The 24,756-nt window shown below is 37.5% G+C and overlaps 2 protein-coding genes and 1 long non-coding RNA gene across 7 annotated transcripts; all 3 read right to left on the bottom strand.

The window, feature by feature from the left end:
• Positions 1 to 12,474: 12,474 nt before the first annotated feature.
• On the bottom strand, positions 12,475 to 13,836 carry LOC119791119. Of its 2 annotated transcripts, none has more exons than XM_038297042.1 (5): positions 13,696 to 13,836; positions 13,565 to 13,616; positions 13,180 to 13,494; positions 12,607 to 13,078; positions 12,475 to 12,538 (listed from the first exon to the last, which is right to left on the bottom strand). In XM_038297042.1, exons 1-4 carry the CDS (start codon positions 13,753 to 13,755, stop codon positions 12,627 to 12,629), a joined length of 879 nt encoding a protein of 292 aa, XP_038152970.1. In that variant the 5' UTR covers positions 13,756 to 13,836; the 3' UTR covers positions 12,475 to 12,538; positions 12,607 to 12,626. The 2 variants fall into 2 exon arrangements, with proteins under 2 accessions (XP_038152970.1, XP_038152971.1); XM_038297043.1 differs by having other exon boundaries at positions 12,607 to 13,075.
• Positions 13,837 to 16,373: 2,537 nt separating this feature from the next.
• Positions 16,374 to 23,136, bottom strand: LOC119791097. 3 transcript variants are annotated; one of them, XM_038296962.1, is made up of 5 exons: positions 23,081 to 23,136; positions 17,464 to 17,515; positions 17,079 to 17,393; positions 16,506 to 16,977; positions 16,374 to 16,437 (listed from the first exon to the last, which is right to left on the bottom strand). In XM_038296962.1, the coding sequence occupies exons 1-4, from the start codon at positions 23,105 to 23,107 to the stop codon at positions 16,526 to 16,528; spliced, it is 846 nt and encodes a 281-aa protein (XP_038152890.1). In that variant the 5' UTR covers positions 23,108 to 23,136; the 3' UTR covers positions 16,374 to 16,437; positions 16,506 to 16,525. The 3 variants fall into 3 exon arrangements, with proteins under 3 accessions (XP_038152890.1, XP_038152893.1, XP_038152892.1); XM_038296965.1 differs by having other exon boundaries at positions 16,506 to 16,974; XM_038296964.1 differs by lacking the exon at positions 23,081 to 23,136 and adding an exon at positions 17,596 to 17,736.
• LOC119791098 lies at positions 21,863 to 22,668 on the bottom strand. 2 transcript variants are annotated; one of them, XR_005281807.1, is made up of 3 exons: positions 22,568 to 22,668; positions 21,995 to 22,466; positions 21,863 to 21,926 (listed from the first exon to the last, which is right to left on the bottom strand). It is a non-coding gene; the product is annotated as an uncharacterized LOC119791098 (long non-coding RNA). The 2 variants fall into 2 exon arrangements; XR_005281808.1 differs by having other exon boundaries at positions 21,995 to 22,463.
• Positions 23,137 to 24,756: the final 1,620 nt, after the last annotated feature.

Here is a 24,756-nt window from a genome sequence, read left to right as displayed (position 1 = left end):
CCTAAAGTCAATGTGCAAGTCTCCATTTCTGAGACATATTCTTTGAATTTTTGACTTAATTTTCTAACACTCTTACATACGGAGCCCCTAAAGGGACATGGAGGGGAAAAAAACTTTTGCGAGATCACGTAATACTTTTGCGAGGTCCCGCAAAACTATTGCGAGATCTCGCAAAACTATTGCGGGATCTTGCAAAAGTATTGCGAGATCTCGCAAAACTATTGCGGGACCTAGCAAAACTATTGCGGGATCTCGCAAAAGTATTGCGAGATCTTGCAAAAGTTTGCGAGATCTCGCAAAAGTATTGCGGGACCTAGCAAAAGTATTGCGGGATCTCGCAAAAGTATGCGAGATCTTGCAAAAGTATTGCGGGACCTAGCAAAAGTATTGCGGGATCTCGCAAAAGTATTGCGAGACCTAGCAAAAGTATTGCGGGATCTCGCAAAGGTATTGCGAGATCTTGCAAAAGTATTGCGGGAACTCGCAAAAGATTATTTTTTGCGAGATCTCGCAAAAGTTTTGCAGGTTCTCACAAAAATTTATTTTTTTCCTACATGTCCCTTTAGGGGCTCCATACTTACAGCTAACCAAGGGTCTGCAACCTTTTAAATCCAAGGAGCTATTTTGCCCTGAGTTCAGCTACTTAAAAAGACATTTAGAGACACCAATATTATATAACCTTTAAATAAATTTAATATTTTGGTTAAATATCTGCTATAGGTCATCTTTTGTCATTTTAAATACCCAACAGTTTATTGTACTTTTAGCTTTTAAAATAAAGAAAAACAACCAGCAGTTTTCTTCAATAGGTTATTATTTAATGTAAAAAATAAAAAATAAGTTAATTTCCAAGATGTATGACTAGGAAAATGAATCTAAGAACATATTTTTGGTCCTTTTACACTGCAAAAACGATCTAGAAATAAGTAAACATTTCTTAAATTAAGTGTTTTCACCCTTAATTTGAGTAGGTAAATGAGATAGTTTGCCAATGGAATGAGTAATTTTACTCTTAAAGTAAGACAATTAGATACTATACACTTGAAATAAGACAATGCAATTGTGTTTTCTTATTTTAAATGTAAATTTTCTTGCTCCATTGGCAAAATGTCTCTTTTACCTCCTCAATTCAAGAACAAATGCACTTATTTTAAGAAAAAATTACTTATCTAGATTTTGATTTTTTGCAGTGTAGTGTCATGCTGTCATGGGAATTAAATCAAATATTCTTTCAAAAGCCCATTAAAACATTCTAAGACTGGTATTTGTTATTATAAAACCTAAGTCTGTCCTTATATCATTTTAAGAAGCTCTTACAAGCCATTGCAGAGTGTCCAAAGAGCCAAAGGTTACAGCCCCCTGAGCTACCGTATAGTAATTAAAGGGCCTATATCCTGCATAATCCTCCTTTCTGATTTTTTATCTATGTTAAAATACTATTTGTTCATTAAAAAATTGCTCAGTGGTACTTTGTTTAATTCATGCATGTCTGAGTAAGCCTCATAAATTCTACTCTCTCAACAGCAGCCCCTCCCTCTCCTGGATAAGAAACCCATCACAAAAATGAGGAATATTTCATAATGGATAATTACTCCGTAATGCAAAAGGCATTATTTCATTAAACCCTATCCCCTACCTTTATAAGGGCTAAGAAAACATTATATAGAAAGATAAATGTTTACATTACGCAATTTTTACTTTTTAACAAAGTGTACAGGGACATATTACTGTATAACAGGAGAGGAAACATGGAGCTCAATAAAAAAAAAAAAAAATTTTCACCTTAAAAAATTTATTGAAAGCAAAATATGTTTTTTAATGAATTATGTTCTATTAGTTTTTATTTATTCTTTTTAATAGCTAAGATTTTTTTTTTTTAATAATCTTAAGGCAAGCTGTGTGTCCAACAGGGAGGCTGTTATGGGAAAGAGAAAAAAACATTTCTCATCTCCTGCTTCCTTCTCTGTAGCTTACAAGTTTCCTACTTGCATGGACTTTGAAGAAAAAAATACATTTTCTGTATAATGTAAAAAAAAAAAAACTGTATCATGTAAACATGTCAGTGCATGTCTACTTTTGAGACATTCCTCATTCTGTTAGTCAGAATTTGACATTTTAAATGATGACACTACTATTTTTCTTTATTACACTTTATTACAAATGCTGATTGAACTTTACTATTAAGATTAACCTGGCTCTGAAATATAAAGATGACTGTTTTCTCTGTGTAGTTTTTAGAGTTTAGAATTTTCAAAAACAGTTCGTCAGTCAATGTGTTTTGCAAACTTCAAAGGCATCTGTCTGTGTTTGTCCTGGAAAGCTAAATGTGATGCACAGCTGACTTATCACTATGATTTGATGTCAGGAAAATTGTTTTGCATCCAGATAATGGATGGCTGTTGAAGATCAACGCTGGTGCTTGATCTATTCTGCCAGAACGAGCCATCAGTGGGTGTTCTTTTTTTTTCCCTAATCCCTTCCCTTTTTGATTTGACTAAAATGTGTACCTGGAGAAATGTTTTAAGATCTCTAAACATTGGGTTACCGTATTAAAAAAAAAAAGGTCCCAATTGTTTCCCTTGGCTCTGATCAGTATGTCAACAGGAGTCTGGCAGAGAATGTGACTCAGCATAGCTTGGATTGATGATTTGAATCGACAGAGCTCTTTTAGTGCACCTGATCTGTAGTATGAGTTCAGCGTTTGACAGCTCAGTCTTTCTTCGTTTGACTTACAGCCATCTCTCCAAATCTCTACGGGGAGAGGAGGGGGTCACGCCAAAGCCTTTGCTCTTGTCCAGCTTTAAGAAGACTCAGAAAACCGCCTATCCTCTTTGGCCCATCTCACAGCCCTCTATCATCTCTTTTAATGTTTTTTTGCTCCCTGATGCTTTCCATTCCTTGTTCTGTGTTGTCAGATCTGTCTTCACTCAGGCCTTTAAAACTAACTAGCAAGAGAATCTCAAAGCATTTGACATGAGTTAGATTTCAACATAAAAAAAAAATAAGTTTCTTTAAACCAACACTAAGTAAACTTCTTAAAATAATTTTCATAAGTTACGACTTGTGTCTCACTGGCACTAAGCAACTTTGAGGAGGGTGGCAGTAACCCTGCCACACAAAACTACTATAAATGTGCAGACTCCTGTACGATGTCACTTCCTCCCTTCTCTGTTCTTTATAAAGACTGATTTTTTTTCTCATCATTTTACTCAGTACAACTCATCCTTCTGGAGCAACAGGGTTATTATAATAAAGAGAAGAACTCTTCAAATCAAAATTGGTCAAAAACATTTTTTTTCAGCACTGATCAACTGGATGAAAAATTAGTTTTATTAGAGTTTAGGAATATTGTTGATAATTTCCACCTAAAATGCTCATATAGAGAATACAAAGCTGTATGTAAAGCAATTCCTAGCGATTCTAATTCAGCTAATCTAAAACATTTTGGGGTATTCCAAAAGTTAAATGCTTCTTATTTTCAATATCTTCATATGACATTATTTCTCCACAATTAGATTAATTACAGCAATGCTACTTATATTTTACACAAAGCCACCGGAAACAGAAATGTAGTTAAATCCAAATTCATGCGCTGGTCCTCATGGGAAATGCTGTCTTCCTTCACGCAAAAATACAGCTTCTGTCCACTAGGTGGAGCCAAAATCACCCAAAAATGAGTTTTTTTCAGAACTGCTTTAAAAGTAAAAAAAAAAAAAAGGGAAAAAGGCACTTTACCTACATCCTCTTTCCTCTATCAAATCGTTAACATACCTCTGCTGTTACAATTTTTTTTAAGTATTTCAATAAATTTGTTACCTTGCAGTGCAAATATCTTGATTTTTTAAAAGATAAATAAAAGCTTATGTAAGTGCACCACAATTGATTACATATAGTCTAAGAACTGCAATTTATGCTTATTGGAAGGCCAGGAAAAGTTGCTATAAAGATGTGGGAAAGTGGATTTATCTCACACTGAAAAATGATGAAAGAAATTGCACAAACGTAAACAATTTCCTTTAAAATCTAAGATACAAACACACCACTTTGGACTTAAATGAAACAAATGATAAATACCCATGGGGTCTTTTAACCAATCATAGCTAGAGATATGCACCAGGCCTGAGGCCTCCCTTACCCATCACAGAGAGGTGGGTATAAATAAGGGATAAATTCATTGTACCAAAGACAACTGACTGAAAATGATTAAAAAAAGGAAAATTTATGAATTTCCACAATTTAGGGCCCCTCATCATCACCACTATCATATAGTTTTATATCATATATTTTAGAATATATTTTCTTTGGTGAGCAGATAGAGATCGGAAAATATATTTGTTTTGTTGTTTAAACAAAATAAAATTGCCCTAACCAGATGTCTTGTAAGGTCTGAGGCCCCTAAATTACACAGGATATACCAGAGTGTTGCTAAACAACACCAATATTGTGTTGAGTGAGATAAAATACCTGTTATTTAAGGCTGATACTGCCACTATTGCAGCTAGATGGCAGTGTTTGATAAAAACCTTGGACGTTATGTGTTGATTTCTGAGATGGCTTTTTACAGGTTTTGAATTTTTTTTCTGAATGAAACAAACCTAAAGAAATGTCGTTTCATCCAAAAATAAAACTACATTTCTGTATTTAGGTTATAGTCTCCTATATTAAATTCTAGACCTGAGAAATATTTAGAAAACTCTGAAACATTTATAAAAAAAAAATGGCGACAGTTTCAAACACTGAGAAGAAAAAATGTAAAAATAGAAAAGGTAGCTGCTTAAAGCTGTGGATAAAAAAATGACAATGTATTTTTTTTACATTGGACCCCCATTTTTTTACTTCTCTTATTTTTATATTTTAAAGGTTTGTTTTTACGGTTCTAATTTAGACTTAGGTGCTTTAGGTTATGTCTATATTTGAATTTCAGCACTGTCAAAGTGTTAAAATATTATACTTCAGGTGAATATTGAATAGAAATAAGGTAGAGATTATTTCAGTAAACCTAAAAATGGCAAAAGTAAACAATACCTGTGATATATAACCTTATTTTGTTTAGATATAAAAGGACCCATAAGCTAATTCGAAGAGTATTGTTACACTGACCAACTTGCAACCCACCTGTTTGGTGGCTGTCTCTCTTTTTGTGGTTGCAAAGCCATCAAGGGAGCCCACAGTGGCGTTAGATAACAGGAACACTCCACCCTGACTTCATCAACCCGTTATACAACACTCAAAGAGCAGCGTCTGTTTCAGCTCAAGTCCGAGTGAAAGTGATGGGAGACCATTTTCCTCCTCCATCACAGAGGCTGCGTTGGTGGTGAGAAGGAGCAGGATTGGTTGTGGTCAGCATGCAGCTATGGGAAAAGGAAAGTAGAAATATCTTGGAAATGAAGCATGACTATCCTGGGAGGTGACAACTAAGCAGAACAGCAGTTTGGAAGACATACTGATGAAGTTGGAAACCACAATATGAGCTCCACAATCAGGCCCACATGCATGCACACAAACAGTTAAAGCACCAAACATGCAGCAGATTCCAAAATATAAGGGATCCACACTATCCATAGTCAAAATATAACGCATTTAATACATTCCATCAGTGTTCAATACACTTAGCTTGGCTGATAATCAATGCTAGTGTTTAGTTTTCTTTAAATTGCAATTATGCCCATTAAACTTTTAAAACATCCCAACACTTTGGGCAAATTATAAAATACATCCCATTTTGAATTAATGCTGTCTTGTAGTTTTGAATAAGGAGTTTATAAATACATGTCCAGGTGCAAACACTGGCTTGCACCATATTAGTTTGTCACTGTGATTACAGTTGGAGGAAGAGGACAAACATATCAGCCAATACGTTTTACATCTATGTAGCATTTACTAGGTTAGAGACAATTCACGAGGGCTTCAAAAACAGATGCAGAAGCTGCAAGCTAGACAGGTAAGTTAATTCAATACAACAGTAAACTTTATTTCTGCTTTACAGTATGTTGAAAACAGCGCAATGTGGTCAAGAAACTACTCTGTCCTCCCGGCAGCTATACTTCCCAAGATAGTTTTTCATGTATTTCATCACTGAACTGTTTAGACAATGGTAGCAATGGTTGATGCTTTCCCTTTTTATTTTTCTTCTGAGCACAGTTTGATCTTGCATTTCGTAACAGTGGATCTAAATTTTTTCTTAATTAAATTAAGCGTTCATTTCCGCATGTTTTGCTCCTATGAATTCAATAATAATACAGCGCATATTCTCCTTGAGCTCTGAGGAAGTCAGAGTGGAGCAAGACAGGAGGAACAGCGGAGGCTGTAGGCTTTGCTTTGCGCAGGAGGTCTGTGGAGACGAAGGATGTGAGATTTCGGGTTAAAACAACGTAATTTATAAATGTTTTAAATCAGGTTGAGTCTGTATTAGCCAGCAGCTGGGTCCAGATCCGGAACGCAGTCCACTAATCCGTGACCTCTAATCTATGGTATGTAGATTAGCCTTTTATAGCAATTACAGAAGCAAACCTGTTGGGGAATAATACTGCGGAAAATGGCCTCCTGTTGGTATTACGTGCAAGAGAAGGAAGGAGGAAATTCAAGCCACCTCTTTCATCAAATCATTATGGGCAATACAAAATATTTAACAAACAAATATGAAGAGCCCAAAGCCAAAGCAAAGACACAAGCAGAATCTGTATGTGATTTTATCCGTTAAATTAATGCTAAGTTCAAAGGCTGGATTTGAACCTTCAAGTGAAAATCATGCACTCTTACCAGTCAGCCTAAGGAGATACCTTGCCACAGCAAAGCATAGCAATGGCTTAATACAGTGGTGAAAATAACGGGTGATTTTTTTTTTTTTATCAGGCCTCACTGTCTGCTACACTTCCTTTGTTCCATCAGTTTATCAGCTACTTTACTAGAGAAAGGAAAGCTTTGGACTTATTCTACACAAATGTAAAGAACTCTTACATACTGTATTGAGTAATCAGAGCACAAGGTTATTCCCTGCATAACTCACTTTATCAGAGGCAACCTGCATTAGGAGAACTATAATAAATGGTTTTATGAAACTATAGAAACCATACAAGGTTATTTTGAGGCTAAAGACAGAGATGCATTGTGCCACCTATTGGGAGATTAAATCAATACACTTCTGAGTGTGTGAGCGACTGTATAAACTTTTGTGTAGATAACATCATCCCCACAAGAACAGCGAGATGCTTCCCCATTAATAAACCCTGGATGAAAGGTGATCTAAAGAATTTGCTAAAGAAGAATAAAAAAGTATTTAGATTAAATTTGACGGGCCCAAATCATGGCTCTAGATCTTCCTTTAGGAGAAGAGCCTTCCATCCCCAGAAAAGTCACACTTGATCAGGCGTGTTCCATTTTAAAACATGTCTACTGTACTCCTTTAATGATTTTTTTACATACTCCTAAATACTCCAAAACAGCAATACCTCTAAGGGTTATTCATTATAAGCTGCACAGTTTCTTCCTTGGATCCCTCTTGCTTTTTCCTGCCATTGATCCATCCTTAGATTCAGGTTGATTATTTTCAGTTGTTTTTCCCTAAAGTTGTTTTTAGAACCTTTAAAAGATCAGCTGTTTTCCTTTTTACAAGCCAGATATTTCTTTACAACACAAATTATCTTATATTAAGTTTCTTTTTTTAAAATGCAAAATATGTTACATTTTATCTCAACCCTGCAGCCTTGAACATGTATAAGATCCAATTTTCTTGAAGAGCATTTGATGTTGCATGAAATGAAAGATAATTAAACAATGTTGAAGAGTCAAATTCTAAAACCATGAAATTTGAGACCAGTGCACAGTCTTTACGCTGATGTCCTTATTTTCTAGATTTTTAAGGTGCAATAGACACAGTGGAAATAAAACTGCTTATTTAAATGGTACAGGCCAAAGGATGTGAGGGATTGGCAGTGACAGCATCCACTGCATAATGACAACATTTAAACAGTGAAACATCAGGGTTTCAGTCAGAGTAATGGAGGAGATAATGCAGTGTTTGCCCTGCCAAAGCCACCGCAGACGGCGGCATGATAAGACACAGAGTATCTGTGATGCAAGAAAAATTGCCTCAGACAGCTCCCATTAAGATAAATACCCTCTGTGTACATTAACCAGTGAAATCCTATAAGGGTTCAGTTTGTGGACAGGCAAACAGCATAAAAGGGCATGATATCATGTGTGGCGAAATATGCTCTGCTTGTACAATAGCAACAAAACTAATGTCCATATTTACATACGGTGTTCTGCAAAAAAGATTTGGAGTTCTTTAACTTTTCAAAATGGTTTCACTCAAACTACAAACTTCCATGTAGGTTAGAGTAGAACAAAAATATCCTTTGTTGTCCTGAAGCTGGAGTGAGGCTTACCAGCAGCAGAGTGAAAACAAAGAGAAGCAGGCAGATACACATCAGGGGGACAACAATTCAAAAGATAAAAAATAAGAATGAAGACAGAGGACTGAGGAGACAGTGCCGTATGGAAACTCATGTAATGGACAAACAGAAAGTAGTGATACAGTGCAATGTAAGGACTTTAATGGTTTACTTTTCTTATATATAGAAATTATAGGACTGCAGATTTGTATTCAGTCCCTTTTACTCTTTTACCAAGTGCAACCAAAATATCTGGTTGGTGTGGGTCCCTCATCAGCCAAAAGACAGCTTATTAGTAAATAGAAATGATGCATGAGTAAATTAATGTCAGCAGGATTCTAGCTATTCTATAAAGGCCTCAGAGGTTTGTTGTAGATCGTCACAACAATTTTTTAATTTTCAACCTTTGTGTGAAAATGGAAAGAGTATATTGGGATGCAAAGATAAGTTTTAATTAGGAAAAGGCCAATATGCTTATGTTAACTCAAAGGGATGTCCATGGATTGCTTAGATTGAAAAATTGGTTTAAACCCATGAAATCTAGATTTTAATAAAATCTCAAGTGGAAAACAGTTTTGTGAAAGGAAATTATAAGGAGTTAAATCAAAAGTTCCCCATAAGGGGGACACTGGAAATATCTGGAATGAAACTTAAGCCTTATGAACAAAATGTGCCTAAGACCAAATAGTTTCACACTATCAAATCAGCAGACACAGGGAAAATGGTCAAGTTGATGGAAATATGATTGAATTTAAATGCAATACCGTAAGAAAGACTGCTAGAGAATGAAGAAGCCTTGAGACTGGGAGTTCTCCTTCCACACTGCAAAAAAATGCACCTCCAAGTAGGTCAATTTTTTGTAAAATCAGTACATTGTTTCTTGAATTTAAGAGGTAAGTTAGACTCCTTGCATATGGAACAAGACAATTTACATTTAAAACAGGAAATGGCACAACTGCATTGTCTTATTTTAAATGTATATTAGCTAATTATCTTATTTTAAGAGTAAAAACACTAATTCCATTGGCATGTCATCTTATTTACCTCTTCCTTTTAAGAATATTCTACTTTTTTTTTTATTTCGACATACAAGGGATATCCACATGTTAATATGATCAATTTAAAACCCAGATCTAAATCTATGGAGCATCTGTTGTAGGACATGACAATTCAGTAATAGACACCCTCCCTACAAACCATTATTTTGCAAACAATTAAATTGAGATTTCTAGATCTTTAACATTCCTGAAAAAGCTCATAGTATCAACAAAAAGTAGCTTCACTAAGTTTTGACTTAGGACAGCCTAATATAAACTTTTTTTCAAATATTTTCCATCCACTTTTCAGTTTTGCAATTCATTTGTAGGTCAGTCACATAAGATCCAAATAGAATATATTGAAATTTGTGGTTGTAACATTTCAAAAAAGTTAAAAGATGAGCAATTTGAAAAGCTTTACAGTTAATTTTGAGATGATAAATGGTATAAACAGCGAGCCTTCACTCATTAAGAATGAAAAAAAGAAGAAAGGGGAAAATAAAAACAAAAGGAAAATCCAGATGTCAACAGTAAAGCTTGTTCAGCTCCGGTCTGTGGCCACCAGAGCTTTGTGTATATCTACACCTGCTAGAGACATTATGTGCAGCTGCTGAAGGAGCAATACCACTAAGCCAGAGAATTCTCAGAAGCACGTCAATCAGAATCGTTCTACGACTGAACGTTTCGCTGTCCTTAGAACACAGCTAATTTGACAGGTACTGTGAATGTGATGAGTGACAGGGAGCTTCCTGAAGGTATATACATGTGTATTACAAATCTCTATACCGTCTTGCTTAAGTATATCCTATTCTATTATAACCACATAACATAGCCAACAACTATGCAGATTTTGTACCTTCATTGCACCTTACTTTAGATGTAGTTTAGAAATTGGGACATTGATTCTTGCAAACCAGTCCTCTATCCATTTGAGGAATACAGCCGTCAGTGGAGGTCTGTGGTTTTACTTCAGTGCCTCTAGTGACAAATTAAAGTATTTTAAAGACAAAGACTTGGAAAAATTTGCCTTTTTTTCCACTTTTCTCTCAGGACTGAATTGTTCACAAGAGAATTGCAGGTTAAAAAAGTTGACATCCACATTAACCTGAGTATTTTCTTTTGAATACAAGTAAAAAAGCTTTTTTTATTACAAAATGTGAAATTATTCATCTGTTCAATAAAATGGAAAATAATACATAAAAAAAAAAAAAAATTGAAATAATTGGGTGATATTAAGATGGTGAAATTGGTTTAAAAAGATTTTATGCTTTACCCATCTATAAGATGTTTGAAGTTATATTTTGATGAATTTCATGTATCACATATCTACACTTAGAAATACATATGAACAGACATGCACACTATATCCATGCTCAAACATTTGCCTTAAGGATTTGGCTACCCCTGTGCCTTGGGACTCTGAACGCCAGAGTTTGTCTGTGTTTAAGGAAATGTTTGGCTCAGTGAATTTGCTCCCTTTTGAGGCATTTTTTAGCCAAAGCCGATACTGACAGCCCTCAGAGTGTGCCTCTTCAAAGAGTCCCTACTCCCGAAGCAGGAAGTCCAACCCAGTGCAGCTTGGAAGCAACAAGGCAGACGGGAAGGAAGGTAATCCATGAAACATGCAATACTCCTGCGACCACTGATGCAGCCTACACACATTTTGTCCTAATGCCAGATAAACTGGCGTTCTTAGTCTCTAGATAAAACAAATTAAGTATCCATTTAAATTTAATGTCCTTGATGTTTTTAGATGATTTTAATTGCTTTTGTTCCATCTCAGTTCATGATCAACCTTCCTCAAATTAGCTAGGAGGTTACCTACAGCAAGGGTAGTGTGTCATAATTTTTACAGTTCTTACCAGAAGTGCAAACAGGAAGTTTAAGTGAGCAAAACAATTTTAATCACTCTGTCAAGATGTTCCCTCCACCAATTAACTCTTATACAGATGTTTGAACATTGGGTCTTATGCAGTGCTTGTATGAAAAAAAATTGCAATTCATAGGAGGGATTTAGGAGAAAACTTACTCCTGTAACAATGCAACCTTGGCATTTACAGCTCTTGTAGTTTATTCTCCAGCGCTTGGCTGTTACATGCTTTAATTCTGGTGTCAGAACTTTGATCCGCAAACTGGTTAAAGCCATGAGTCTTCAATGCCATTTCTGTGAATAAGGAAAGACTGAAAAAAAATTGCTGGAAGTCATAGCCCTATATGGCATTGCCAAAGCAATCGTCATGAATGCTCGCTAGCATGTGCACAGGTGAAATGCATCATGCTCACAAGGATAATTTAATTTTTCAAATCTGATGTGGAGCCTCATCAAGCCCATGGGAGAAGTTTATAAGAATACAAACAAAAGTCACGAGGCCCAGTGGTCCATTTACTTTGGTCATATTTTTGCAAATATAATCATGGTAACACTGGATGTTTTGGAGAAAAAATGAATTGGAGTTGTCCTACAACTAATTTAATACCTTTGCATTATCCACTTGCCTATAGGCCAACCCAAATCCTTATATTGGTGGATGGGGAAAAAAAAACAAAAAACCCACCCAATCCCTTTTGGTGTCCACTTTCTCCCATGATTAAGATGCTGGTGCCCCAAGGTACTCTTGCAATAGCTTGAAGCTTTGTGAGGTCATCTGTGGATTTGAGTACACCAGTCCCTCTTGCAGAAAATACTAGCACACTGCTTACCCTACTTCAGATAAAGTTGGCCAAAGAACAGGAGCTACAATGTGAGAATTTGGGCCTACCAAGTGGAGTGTTAACTGGAACCTCAGATTTGTAAGGCTTCACTGCCTGGACAAGCCAGCCATCTGCAAGGTTGCAAATGCTCTGTCCCGGTTAAGATAACTGGGCGAGAAAGACAAGCACCTTTGGAATGCTACCAATTCCATATACTCTTCATTGTTTCAGTGGGCCAGGTTTGTAAAACCTGTAAACAGTACATTTATATACTAGCATGTGCACACCATAATATGATCAAGGCCACCAAAAAGAGTAGAGTTTGCTCCATCTAGACAGTAAATTACACCAGAGTCATGTTTAAAATACTTTATTTTAAGAATACCAAGAGATTCTTCCAAGACTGGGGCACTTCATCTAAAAGGAGAACAACAGTTAGCATTATTAGTAAATATTAATTCAATCTGCTGGAATCATTAACTCACCTTAGCCTCCATTCAGGGCTCTAGGGTGACCTTGGGAAGAACTTTTGCTGTCCAAGTCCAGGATTCTGGGGGGTTTGTGGAGCATCAGACACATGTTCCTTTAGATAGTGAATTTCCTTAGAATAGTCTCTGCCCCTCTCATGATTTCTACTGAAGGTAGTGTAGGTGCCAGGAGGATATTGGCCAAACAGGAGCCTGTAGTCAAAAGCAGGGTAAGGGTAGGGAAGGCCATAAAGAGGAACAAGAGGGTAGGGCAACAAGCCACCAAAGCCAGGGTTTGTGGGGGCAGCTGGGTAGCCCGATTCCTCCGTCTCCCGCTGGTAATGCCCAAGTTCAGCTTCCTTTACTATGTTGGCAGTCTCCCCAGACTGAAGGGTAGGTCCTAGAGGCTGTGGAGGAGGGAGAAGGGCACCGACAACCTCAGCATCAGCTGCGGGTTCCTCAAAGGAAGGAGGAGCAACAACCCATTCTGCTAATAAAGGGGATAGAAGTACAGGGGTCAAGTTAAGGTTCATTTCATAAATGTTAAAGATTCAGCTATGGCATGTCACTAAAGAATTTTAGACCAATTACCTGTGGGGATAGGCTGAGCAGCGTCAGCCTGTTGAGAGGCAGCGTAGTATCCTGCCAACTGGGAACCATCACTAGAATATGCTGCAGGAATGGCATAGGGCCCATACTGTCCTGCCTGAACAGGAAAAGAACCTGGATATACTCCAGCCATTGGGCTCATGCCAACAAATGGTGCTGGTTGTTGTACTGGGAAAGGTTGACTAGGAACCTTTCCTACAGGAGCACTGAAGGATGCATGAGCAGCATGGGAAGGAGCTGCTACTCCCTGAGAAGCTGCATTGGTGCCACTGCCACCCTGCTGTTGGGATTTTGGAGCTAGACCCAAAGAATCATCTGTTAAATACCTGCCTTCATTTACTGAAAGTAAATTTGGTTAATACATCACCTTTCACAGGAAGTCCATGAACATCCAGCAGCAGCAAGGCAACAAGGGAAACCTGGAGGAAAAAAAAACTGATATAAGAAAGTGTAAACTCAAAAAGAAAATCAATCATACAAAAAAAAAAAGCACTTTACCCCCAGGAGGATGTGAAAAGTCATCATACTGAAGACCAGCAGTAACAGCAATGAGAGCATGAGGGTTTATAAATGGAACTGACGACCACTGGTTACCAATCAGAGCTTAACAAGCAAACAGCACACAGCTGTTCATGAGAGATTTCCAGTTAGGGAATTTGAAATCCATGTCAATTCTTTACATCCTGTTTTTAGACCTTTATTTATGTATTTATTTTGAACTTGTCAAAATATAAACATTTTCAATAAAGGAATTTTAAAACACAATGTTTATTTTTTACAGTTTCTTTAAACACTCGCTGTATACAAATTCATATTAAACTTCATAAAGGTAATGTGTTATCAAAGTTATCATACTGAATGTCTTTATTTAAAAAAAAAGAAAACTAAAATATGTAATAAGTAAAATAAGAGTTAAAGGAATAGTACACCCAAAACATGATTAGCCTTCATTTTCTACTCACCCCCATGCTGAACAACACTCTGGAGTACTTTTTTGATATCTCAAATGCATCTGGAGATCTGGGAGGCTTCTTGCTGTCTGCTGACATTCAAATAATGGAGGTCTATGGCGCCCGAGACAGAAAGGTCCATAAAAGTCCACAAAAAACGTGTCAATATTCCTCCATACTGCTCGTCCAATGTATTCCAAGTGTCCTGAGTGGGTAGCATCCAGAATTTACTCGAAACGAAGTCATTTAGAATGTTTTTAGAGCATAAACAGTGGTGTATAGGAAAAAACAGAAAAAACAGCATCTCTAGAAGTACAAACCAATGCAAAAAGAAGTTGGAAATAAGTGATTGTAAACTTTTAACTATCACTATCTCTGCCACCCCCCTTTCAGACATAGAAATCATCTTAAGACATTTAAAGATTTTGGAGCAATTCTAATAGCCAGCTGTATTAAAGTGTCTGACCAAATGGTGTCTTTCATCTTTATACCAAATGTTACATTCCTATTCAGAAATCCAAATTTTTAACCCTCATTTAGTTTTGCAAATATTTCCAAAGCTACATACACATTTCAATAAACATACTTTGTACAAAAAGTTGTGTTTTATTGAACTTTTTTTATAAAATTGAATTTAAAGAAACCAAAGGGGTGAAAGTGGGGGTTTAATCAGAGATAAACTGTTTTTTATTAGCATCACTCTGATACCAACTCATTTTAATAAGGCTCTCGATCTTTGCTATGGGTTTATTAAATATGATTTTAGATCATTCATACTCCCTCCTGAAGGATTCTAAGACCAAACCACCATCACGTTGGAGCCTGTATTTGTCTGTCTTAAAGAGGGAGGCAGCTCAGTTTAAAACAGTTAGGTCACACCTTTCAGACACTGTCTGTTTTGGACTCTACCCATTAGTCTGTGTTTACTAGGTAAGAGGCCCTCAGAATCCTTAATTTGCCCTGAACATACATTAACTTACCTGTGAAGAGGTTCTTGACCTTCAGAGCCTTAAGGACCAAATGAGAGGAATAGCTTTGTTTGCTTCTCTTTGTTCAACCATGGATGACATGAAACTACAATGGAATAAAATAGGGATTACGGATGGAAATGTAGGTAATTCTTTTACTCTGAGAATAAACTCTAAAGTCTCCTCATTTCTAGAGATCTATGGTTTGATTTGTGTGGACTGCATGGATTGCTGCAGACATCTGGTGAAAATATCAGCACCTCTAGAAATAGATTTGAGAAAAATGGAAGTCTGTTCAATACCCATTTCACTTGCTATACATTTATAGAGGCAGTGTAGCAACAGGTAATGACTTCACTAGTTGTACATTAAACATTTTGCCAGTATTAAAGCCTTTTTACCATTAAGTCGTATAAAGGTAAGCATTTCAATCTACAATAGTTCTTCAGTGGCAGTCCCAAAAGGTACCCATCCTTAGATCCTTTGGTATATTGCATTAGTGGTTTGAAAAAAAAAAAGTGAAAAGCCCAGGATTCTTAATCGACTTCTGAAATATGAAATGAGTCAGCCATCATATTCATACCCCTTTTAACATTCCGCAAAGTCAGCTTTGCACCTTTGATCATTTTCTTTGGAGTTTTAAATGTTTTGTTCCATGAATATTTCCTCTGGGCTAGTTGTGCTGCAATCCATTCGCTCTACATTTATCCAGTTATTTTCCAATGAGCCTTCAACATTGAGTATTGACCGTTTTGGAAGAGGGCTTTCAACCATGCAGTCTGTATAACCCTTTTCCATAAGTTTACTTTTAAAGGCCTCAAAGTAGAGGTAGGCTGATCGATAAATACAAGCACAGGTATTAAATACCCTTTTAAAAGTCCCTGCATAATTAGCAATATATATTTGTGAAACAAGCAGACCACTATGGCAATAGCCCTACTGCTCCACTTGTGAAAGTCAAGTCTGTTGGGCTCTTTTATACACCAAGACAATTAGTCTTATTGCCAGACAGGACACTGTCTACAACTCTTATAACATGACAAGTTCTATCCTCTCCCACACACACACACCAACTGCAGCAGATTCAGTCTCTCCATCCATGTTACAGCACTTTGACCCCCCCAGTCACTGGTTAATCCCACTAATCACATACACCTGCATGCAGTATGTTTATATACTAGCATGTGCACACCATAATATGATCAAGGCCACCAAAAAGAGTAGAGTTTGCTCCATCTAGACAGTAAATTACACCAGAGTCATGTTTAAAATACTTTATTTTAAGAATACCAAGAGATTCTTCCAAGACTGGGGCACTTCATCTAAAAGGAGAACAACAGTTAGCATTATTAGTAAATATTAATTCAATCTGCTGGAATCATTAACTCACCTTAGCCTCCATTCAGGGCTCTAGGGTGACCTTGGGAAGAACTTTTGCTGTCCAAGTCCAGGATTCTGGGGGGTTTGTGGAGCATCAGACACATGTTCCTTTAGATAGTGAATTTCCTTAGAATAGTCTCTGCCCCTCTCATGATTTCTACTGAAGGTAGTGTAGGTGCCAGGAGGATATTGGCCAAACAGGAGCCTGTAGTCAAAAGCAGGGTAAGGGTAGGGAAGGCCATAAAGAGGAACAAGAGGGTAGGGCAACAAGCCACCAAAGCCAGGGTTTGTGGGGGCAGCTGGGTAGCCCGATTCCTCCGTCTCCCGCTGGTAATGCCCAAGTTCAGCTTCCTTTACTATGTTGGCAGTCTCCCCAGACTGAAGGGTAGGTCCTAGAGGCTGTGGAGGAGGGAGAAGGGCACCGACAACCTCAGCATCAGCTGCGGGTTCCTCAAAGGAAGGAGGAGCAACAACCCATTCTGCTAATAAAGGGGATAGAAGTACAGGGGTCAAGTTAAGGTTCATTTCATAAATGTTAAAGATTCAGCTATGGCATGTCACTAAAGAATTTTAGACCAATTACCTGTGGGGATAGGCTGAGCAGCGTCAGCCTGTTGAGAGGCAGCGTAGTATCCTGCCAACTGGGAACCATCACTAGAATATGCTGCAGGAATGGCATAGGGCCCATACTGTCCTGCCTGAACAGGAAAAGAACCTGGATATACTCCAGCCATTGGGCTCATGCCAACAAATGGTGCTGGTTGTTGTACTGGGAAAGGTTGACTAGGAACCTTTCCTACAGGAGCACTGAAGGATGCATGAGCAGCATGGGAAGGAGCTGCTACTCCCTGAGAAGCTGCATTGGTGCCACTGCCACCCTGCTGTTGGGATTTTGGAGCTAGACCCAAAGAATCATCTGTTAAATACCTGCCTTCATTTACTGAAAGTAAATTTGGTTAATACATCACCTTTCACAGGAAGTCCATGAACATCCAGCAGCAGCAAGGCAACAAGGGAAACCTGGAGGAAAAAAAAACTGATATAAGAAAGTGTAAACTCAAAAAGAAAATCAAACATGCAAAAAAAAAAAAGCACTTTACCCCCAGGAGGATGTGAAAAGTCATCATACTGAAGACCAGCAGTAACAGCAATGAGAGCATGAGGGTTTATAAATGGAACTGACGACCACTGGTTACCAATCAGAGCTTAACAAGCAAACAGCACACAGCTGTTCATGAGAGATTTCCAGTTAGGGAATTTGAAATCCATGTCAATTCTTTACATCCTGTTTTTAGACCTTTATTTATGTATTTATTTTGAACTTGTCAAAATATAAACATTTTCAATAAAGGAATTTTAAAACACAATGTTTATTTTTTACAGTTTCTTTAAACACTCGCTGTATACAAATTCATATTAAACTTCATAAAGGTAATGTGTTATCAAAGTTATCATACTGAATGTCTTTATTTAAAAAAAAAGAAAACTAAAATATGTAATAAGTAAAATAAGAGTTAAAGGAATAGTACACCCAAAACATGATTAGCCTTCATTTTCTACTCACCCCCATGCTGAACAACACTCTGGAGTACTTTTTTGATATCTCAAATGCATCTGGAGATCTGGGAGGCTTCTTGCTGTCTGCTGACATTCAAATAATGGAGGTCTATGGCGCCCGAGACAGAAAGGTCCATAAAAGTCCACAAAAAACGTGTCAATATTCCTCCATACTGCTCGTCCAATGTATTCCAAGTGTCCTGAGTGGGTAGCATCCAGAATTACTCGAAACGAAGTCATTTAGAATGTTTTTAGAGCATAAACAGTGGTGTATAGGAAAAAACAGAAAAAACAGCATCTCTAGAAGTACAAACCAATGCAAAAAGAAGTTGGAAATAAGTGATTGTAAACTTTTAACTATCACTATCTCTGCCACCCCCTTTCAGACATAGAAATCATCTTAAGACATTTAAAGATTTTGGAGCAATTCTAATAGCCAGCTGTATTAAAGTGTCTGACCAAATGGTGTCTTTCATCTTTATACCAAATGTTACATTCCTATTCAGAAATCCAAATTTTTAACCCTCATTTAGTTTTGCAAATATTTCCAAAGCTACATACACATTTCAATAAACATACTTTGTACAAAAAGTTGTGTTTTATTGAACTTTTTTTATAAAATTGAATTTAAAGAAACCAAAGGGGTGAAAGTGGGGGTTTAATCAGAGATAAACTGTTTTTTATTAGCATCACTCTGATACCAACTCATTTTAATAAGGCTCTCGATCTTTGCTATGGGTTTATTAAATATGATTTTAGATCATTCATACTCCCTCCTGAAGGATTCTAAGACCAAACCACCATCACGTTGGAGCCTGTATTTGTCTGTCTTAAAGAGGGAGGCAGCTCAGTTTAAAACAGTTAGGTCACACCTTTCAGACACTGTCTGTTTTGGACTCTACCCATTAGTCTGTGTTTACTAGGTAAGAGGCCCTCAGAATCCTTAATTTGCCCTGAACATACATTAACTTACCTGTGAAGAGGTTCTTGACCTTCAGAGCCTTAAGGACCAAATGAGAGGAATAGCTTTGTTTGCTTCTCTTTGTTCAACCATGGATGACATGAAACTACAATGGAATAAAATAGGGATTACGGATGGAAATGTAGGTAATTCTTTTACTCTGAGAATAAACTCTAAAGTCTCCTCATTTCTAGAGATCTATGGTTTGATTTGTGTGGACTGCATGGATTGCTGCAGACATCTGGTGAAAATATCAGCACCTCTAGAAATAGATTTGAGAAAAATGGAAGTCTGTTCAATACCCATTTCACTTGCTATACATTTATAGAGGCAGTGTAGCAACAGGTAATGACTTCACTAGTTGTACATTAAACATTTTGCCAGTATTTAGGCCTTTTTACCATTAAGTCGTATAAAGGTAAGCATTTCAATCTACAATAGTTCTTCAGTGGCAGTCCCAAAAGGTACCCATCCTTAGATCCTTTGGTATATTGCATTAGTGGTTTGAAAAAAAAAAAGTGAAAAGCCCAGGATTCTTAATCGACTTCTGAAATATGAAATGAGTCAGCCATCATATTCATACCCCTTTTAACATTCCGCAAAGTCAGCTTTGCACCTTTGATCATTTTCTTTGGAGTTTTAAATGTTTTGTTCCATGAATATTTCCTCTGGGCTAGTTGTGCTGCAATCCATTCGCTCTACATTTATCCAGTTATTTTCCAATGAGCCTTCAACATTGAGTATTGACCGTTTTGGAAGAGGGCTTTCAACCATGCAGTCTGTATAACCCTTTTCCATAAGTTTACTTTTAAAGGCCTCAAAGTAGAGGTAGGCTGATCGATAAATACAAGCACAGGTATTAAATACCCTTTTAAAAGTCCCTGCATAATTAGCAATATATATTTGTGAAACAAGCAGACCACTATGGCAATAGCCCTACTGCTCCACTTGTGAAAGTCAAGTCTGTTGGGCTCTTTTATACAGGTGCTGGTCATAAAATTAGAATATCATGAAAAAGTAGATTGATTTCAGTAATTCCATTTAAAAAGTGAAACTTGTATATTATATTCATACATTACATACAAACTCATATATTTCAGATGTTTATTTTGTTTAATTTTGATGATTACAAATGACAACAAATGAAAATCTCAAATTCATCATATCAGAAAATTAGAATATTGTGAAAAGGTTCAAAATTGATGGCCCCTGGTGCCACACTCTAATCAGCTAATTAACTCAAACCACCTGCAAAAGCCTTTAAATGGTCTTTCAGTCTAGTTCTATAGGCTACACAATCATGGGGAAGACTGCTGACTTGACAGTTGTCCAAAAGACGACCATCGACACCTTGCACAAGGAGGGCAAGACACAAAAGGTCATCGCTAAAGAGGCTGGCTGTTCACAGAGCTCAGTGTCCAAGCACATTAATAGAGAGGCGAAGGGAAGGAAAAGATGTGGTCGAAAAAAGTGTACAAGCAAGAGAGATAACCGCACCCTGGAGAGGATTGTGAAACAAAACCCATTCAAAAATGTGGGGGAGATTCACAAAGAGTGGACTGCAGCTGGAGTGAGTGCTTCAAGAACCACCACACACAGACGTATGAAAGACATGGGTTTCTGCTGTCGCATTCCTTGTGTCAAGCCACTCTTGAACCACAGACAGCGTCAGAAGCGTCTTGCCTGGGCTAAAGAGAAACAGGACTGGACTGCTGGTGAGTGGTCCAAAGTCATGTTCTCTGATGAAAGTAAATTTTGCATTTCCTTTGGAAATCAAGGTCCCAGTGTCTGGAGGAAAAGAAGAGAGGCACTTCATCCACGTTGCTTGAAGTCCAGTGTAAAGTTTCCACAGTCAGTGATGGTTTGGGGTGCCATGTCATCTGCTGGTGTTGGTCCATTGTGTTTTCTGAGGTCCAGGGTCAACGCAGCCACATACCAGGAAGTTTTAGAGCACTTCATGCTTCCTGCAGCTGACCAACTTTTTGGAGATGCAGATTTCATTTTCCAACAGGACTTGGCACCTGCACACAGTGCCAAAGCTACCAGTACCTGGTTGAAGGACCATGGTATCCCTGTTCTTAATTGGCCAGCAAACTCTCCTGACCTTAACCCCATAGAAAATCTATGGGGTATTGTGAAGAAGAAGATGCAATACACCAGACCCAACAATTCAGAAGAGCTAAAAGCCACTATTAGAGCAACCTGGGCTATCATAACACCTGAGCAGTGCCACAGACTGATCGACTCCATGCCACGCCGCATTGCTGCAGTAATACAGGCCAAAGGAGGCCCAACTAAATACTGAGTGCTGTACATGCTCATACTTTTCAGTTGGCCAACATTTCTATAAATCCTTTGTTTTTATTGGTCTTCAGTAATATTCTAATTTTCTGATATGATGAATTTGAGATTTTCATTTGTTGTCATTTGTAATCATCAAAATTAAACAAAACATCTGAAATATATGAGTTTGTATGTAATGTATGAATATAATATACAAGTTTCACTTTTTAAATGGAATTACTGAAATCAATCTACTTTTTCATGATATTCTAATTTTATGACCAGCACCTGTACACCAAGACAATTAGTCTTATTGCCAGACAGGACACTGTCTACAACTCTTATAACATGACAAGTTCTATCCTCTCCCACACACACCAACTGCAGCAGATTCAGTCTCTCCATCCATGTTACAGCACTTTGACCCCCCCAGTCACTGGTTAATCCCACTAATCACATACACCTGCATGCAGTATGTTTATATACTAGCATGTGCACACCATAATATGATCAAGGCCACCAAAAAGAGTAGAGTTTGCTCCATCTAGACAGTAAATTACACCAGAGTCATGTTTAAAATACTTTATTTTAAGAATACCAAGAGATTCTTCCAAGACTGGGGCACTTCATCTAAAAGGAGAACAACAGTTAGCATTATTAGTGAATATTAATTCAATCTGCTGGAATCATTAACTCACCTTAGCCTCCATTCAGGGCTCTAGGGTGACCTTGGGAAGAACTTTTGCTGTCCAAGTCCAGGATTCTGGGGGGTTTGTGGAGCATCAGACACATGTTCCTTTAGATAGTGAATTTCCTTAGAATAGTCTCTGCCCCTCTCATGATTTCTACTGAAGGTAGTGTAGGTGCCAGGAGGATATTGGCCAAACAGGAGCCTGTAGTCAAAAGCAGGGTAAGGGTAGGGAAGGCCATAAAGAGGAACAAGAGGGTAGGGCAACAAGCCACCAAAGCCAGGGTTTGTGGGGGCAGCTGGGTAGCCCGATTCCTCCGTCTCCCGCTGGTAATGCCCAAGTTCAGCTTCCTTTACTATGTTGGCAGTCTCCCCAGACTGAAGGGTAGGTCCTAGAGGCTGTGGAGGAGGGAGAAGGGCACCGACAACCTCAGCATCAGCTGCGGGTTCCTCAAAGGAAGGAGGAGCAACAACCCATTCTGCTAATAAAGGGGATAGAAGTACAGGGGTCAAGTTAAGGTTCATTTCATAAATGTTAAAGATTCAGCTATGGCATGTCACTAAAGAATTTTAGACCAATTACCTGTGGGGATAGGCTGAGCAGCGTCAGTCGGTTGAGAGGCAGCGTAGTATCCTGCCAACTGGGAACCATCACTAGAATATGCTGCAGGAATGGCATAGGCCCCATACTGTCCTGCCTGAACAGGAAGAGAACCTGGATATACTCCAGCCATTGGGCTCATGCCAGCAAATGGTGCTGGTTGTTGTACTGGGAAAGGTTGACTAGAAACCTTTCCTACAGGAGCACTGAAGGACGCATGAGCAGCATGGGAAGGAGCTGCTACTCCCTGCTGCATTGGTGCCACTGCCACCCTGCTGTTGGGATTTTCGAGCTAAACCCGAAGAATCATCTGTTAAATACCTGCCTTAATTTACTGAAAGTAAAGTTGGTTAATACATCACCTTTCACAGGAAGTCCATGAACATCCAGCAGCAGCAAGGCAAACCTGGAGACAAAAGAAAACTGATATAAGAAAGTGTAAACTCAAAAGAAACTCAAACGTGCAAAAAAAAAAAAAAAAAAAAAGTACTTTACCCCCAGGAGGATCTGAAAAGTCATCATACTGAAGACCAGCAGTAACAGCAATGAGAGCATGAGGGTTTATAAATGGAACTGACGACCACTGGTTACCAATCAGAGCTTAACTAGCAAACAGCACACAGCTGTTGATGAGAGATTTCCAGTTAGGGAAGTTGAAATCCATGTCAATTCTTTACACCCTGTTTTTAGACCTTTATTTATGTATTTATTTTGAACTTGTCAAAATATAAACATTTCGAATAAAAGAATGTAAAAACACAATGTTTATTTTTTACATACACTCGCTGTATACAAATTCATATTAAACTTCATAAAGGTAATGTGTTATCAAAGTTATCATACTGAATGTCTTTATTTAAAAAAAAAGAAAACTAAAATATGTAATAAGTAAAATAAGAGTTAAGTTAAATTAAAGCAGATATTAAAATCATATTGCTCTTGTCATATAGTCTACTTCTGTTGCTGTTGCAGCTTTTTAACAACTTCTAATGTTTTTTTTTTTTTTTTCAAAAAGTGGCCCTCAATGTTCAAATCTGCTGAGTTACAGTTACAGTCAAAGAAACAACTCAGCTAATCAGAACAACACTCCTGTGTGAGCACTGCCATTTAAAGACAAAACTAACAGAAAAAACAGCATCTCTAGAAGTACAAACCAATGCAAAAAGAAGTTGGAAATAAGTGATTGTAAACTTTTAACTATCACTATCTCTGCCACCCCCCTTTGAGACATAGAAATCATTTTAAGACATCTAAAGATTTTTGAGCAATTCTAATAGCCAGTTGTATTAAAGTGTCTGACCAAATGGTATCTTTCATCTTTATACCAAATGTTACATTCCTATTCAGAAATCCAAATTTTTAACCCTCATTTAGTTTTGCAAATATTTCCAAAGCTACATACACATTTCAATAAACATACTTTGTACAAAAAGTTGTGTTTTTGTTGATTTTTTTTTTATTAAATTGAATTTAAAGAAACCAAAGGAGTGAAAGTGGGGGTTTAATCAGAGATAAACTGATTTTTATTAGCATCACTCTGATACCAACTCATTTTAATAAGGCTCTCGATCTTTGCTATGGGTTTATTAAATATGATTTTAGATCATTCATACTCCCTCCTGAAGGATTCTAAGACCAAACCACCATCACGTTGGAGCCTGTATTTGTCTGTCTTAAAGAGGGAGGCAGCTCAGTTTAAAACAGTTAGGTCACGCCTTTCAGACGCTGTCTGTTTTGGACTCTACCCATTAGTCTGTGTTTACTAAGTAAGAGGCCCTCAGAATCCTTAATTTGCCCTGAACATACATGAACTTACCTGTGAAGAGATTCTTGACATTCAGAGCCTTAAGGACCAAATGAGAGGAATAGCTTTGTTTGCTCGCCTTTGTTCAACCATGGATGACATGAAACTACAGTGGAATAAAATTGGGATTATTATTACTGATGGCAGTGTAGATAATTTTTTTTATTCTGAAAATAAACTCCAAAGTCTCTGTGAATTGCTTTTTTGTAACATATCACAGTTTTTGTCACATTTCTATTTGCTTTGATTTGTCAAAAACACTGGAATGTGATTTGTTCAAACAAAATCAAAACATAAAATTTAAGGCAAGTTCATGAAATCGTTCATTTGTAATTACGTCTTAAACTTTAACAATCCTGGTAATGCA

The sequence above is a fragment of the Cyprinodon tularosa genome, unplaced genomic scaffold (assembly GCF_016077235.1).
Source record: "Cyprinodon tularosa strain WSP-4 unplaced genomic scaffold, ASM1607723v1 ctg38, whole genome shotgun sequence".
Taxonomy (NCBI): Eukaryota; Metazoa; Chordata; class Actinopteri; order Cyprinodontiformes; family Cyprinodontidae; genus Cyprinodon; species Cyprinodon tularosa.
Note: the sequence above shows the minus strand (reverse complement) of the source record. Positions and strands in the feature narration are given on the sequence as shown.

What these genes read in the sequence shown, in the direction of transcription:
- LOC119791119 (XM_038297042.1), bottom strand. Translation starts at nt 13,755, where the DNA reads ATGCTCTCATTGCTGTTACTGCTGGTCTTCAGTATGATGACTTTTCAC. An exon ending in CTTTTCACATCCTCCTGGGG is followed by an intron (nt 13,617 to 13,695) that starts GTAAAGTGCTTT and finishes TTTTTCCTCCAG; the next exon opens with GTTTCCCTTGTTGCCTTGCT. An exon ending in TCATGGACTTCCTGTGAAAG is followed by an intron (nt 13,495 to 13,564) that starts GTGATGTATTAA and finishes CTTTGGGTCTAG; the next exon opens with CTCCAAAATCCCAACAGCAG.
- LOC119791097 (XM_038296964.1), bottom strand. Translation starts at nt 17,655, where the DNA reads ATGCTCTCATTGCTGTTACTGCTGGTCTTCAGTATGATGACTTTTCAC. An exon ending in CTTTTCACATCCTCCTGGGG is followed by an intron (nt 17,516 to 17,595) that starts GTAAAGTGCTTT and finishes TTTTTCCTCCAG; the next exon opens with GTTTCCCTTGTTGCCTTGCT. An exon ending in TCATGGACTTCCTGTGAAAG is followed by an intron (nt 17,394 to 17,463) that starts GTGATGTATTAA and finishes CTTTGGGTCTAG; the next exon opens with CTCCAAAATCCCAACAGCAG.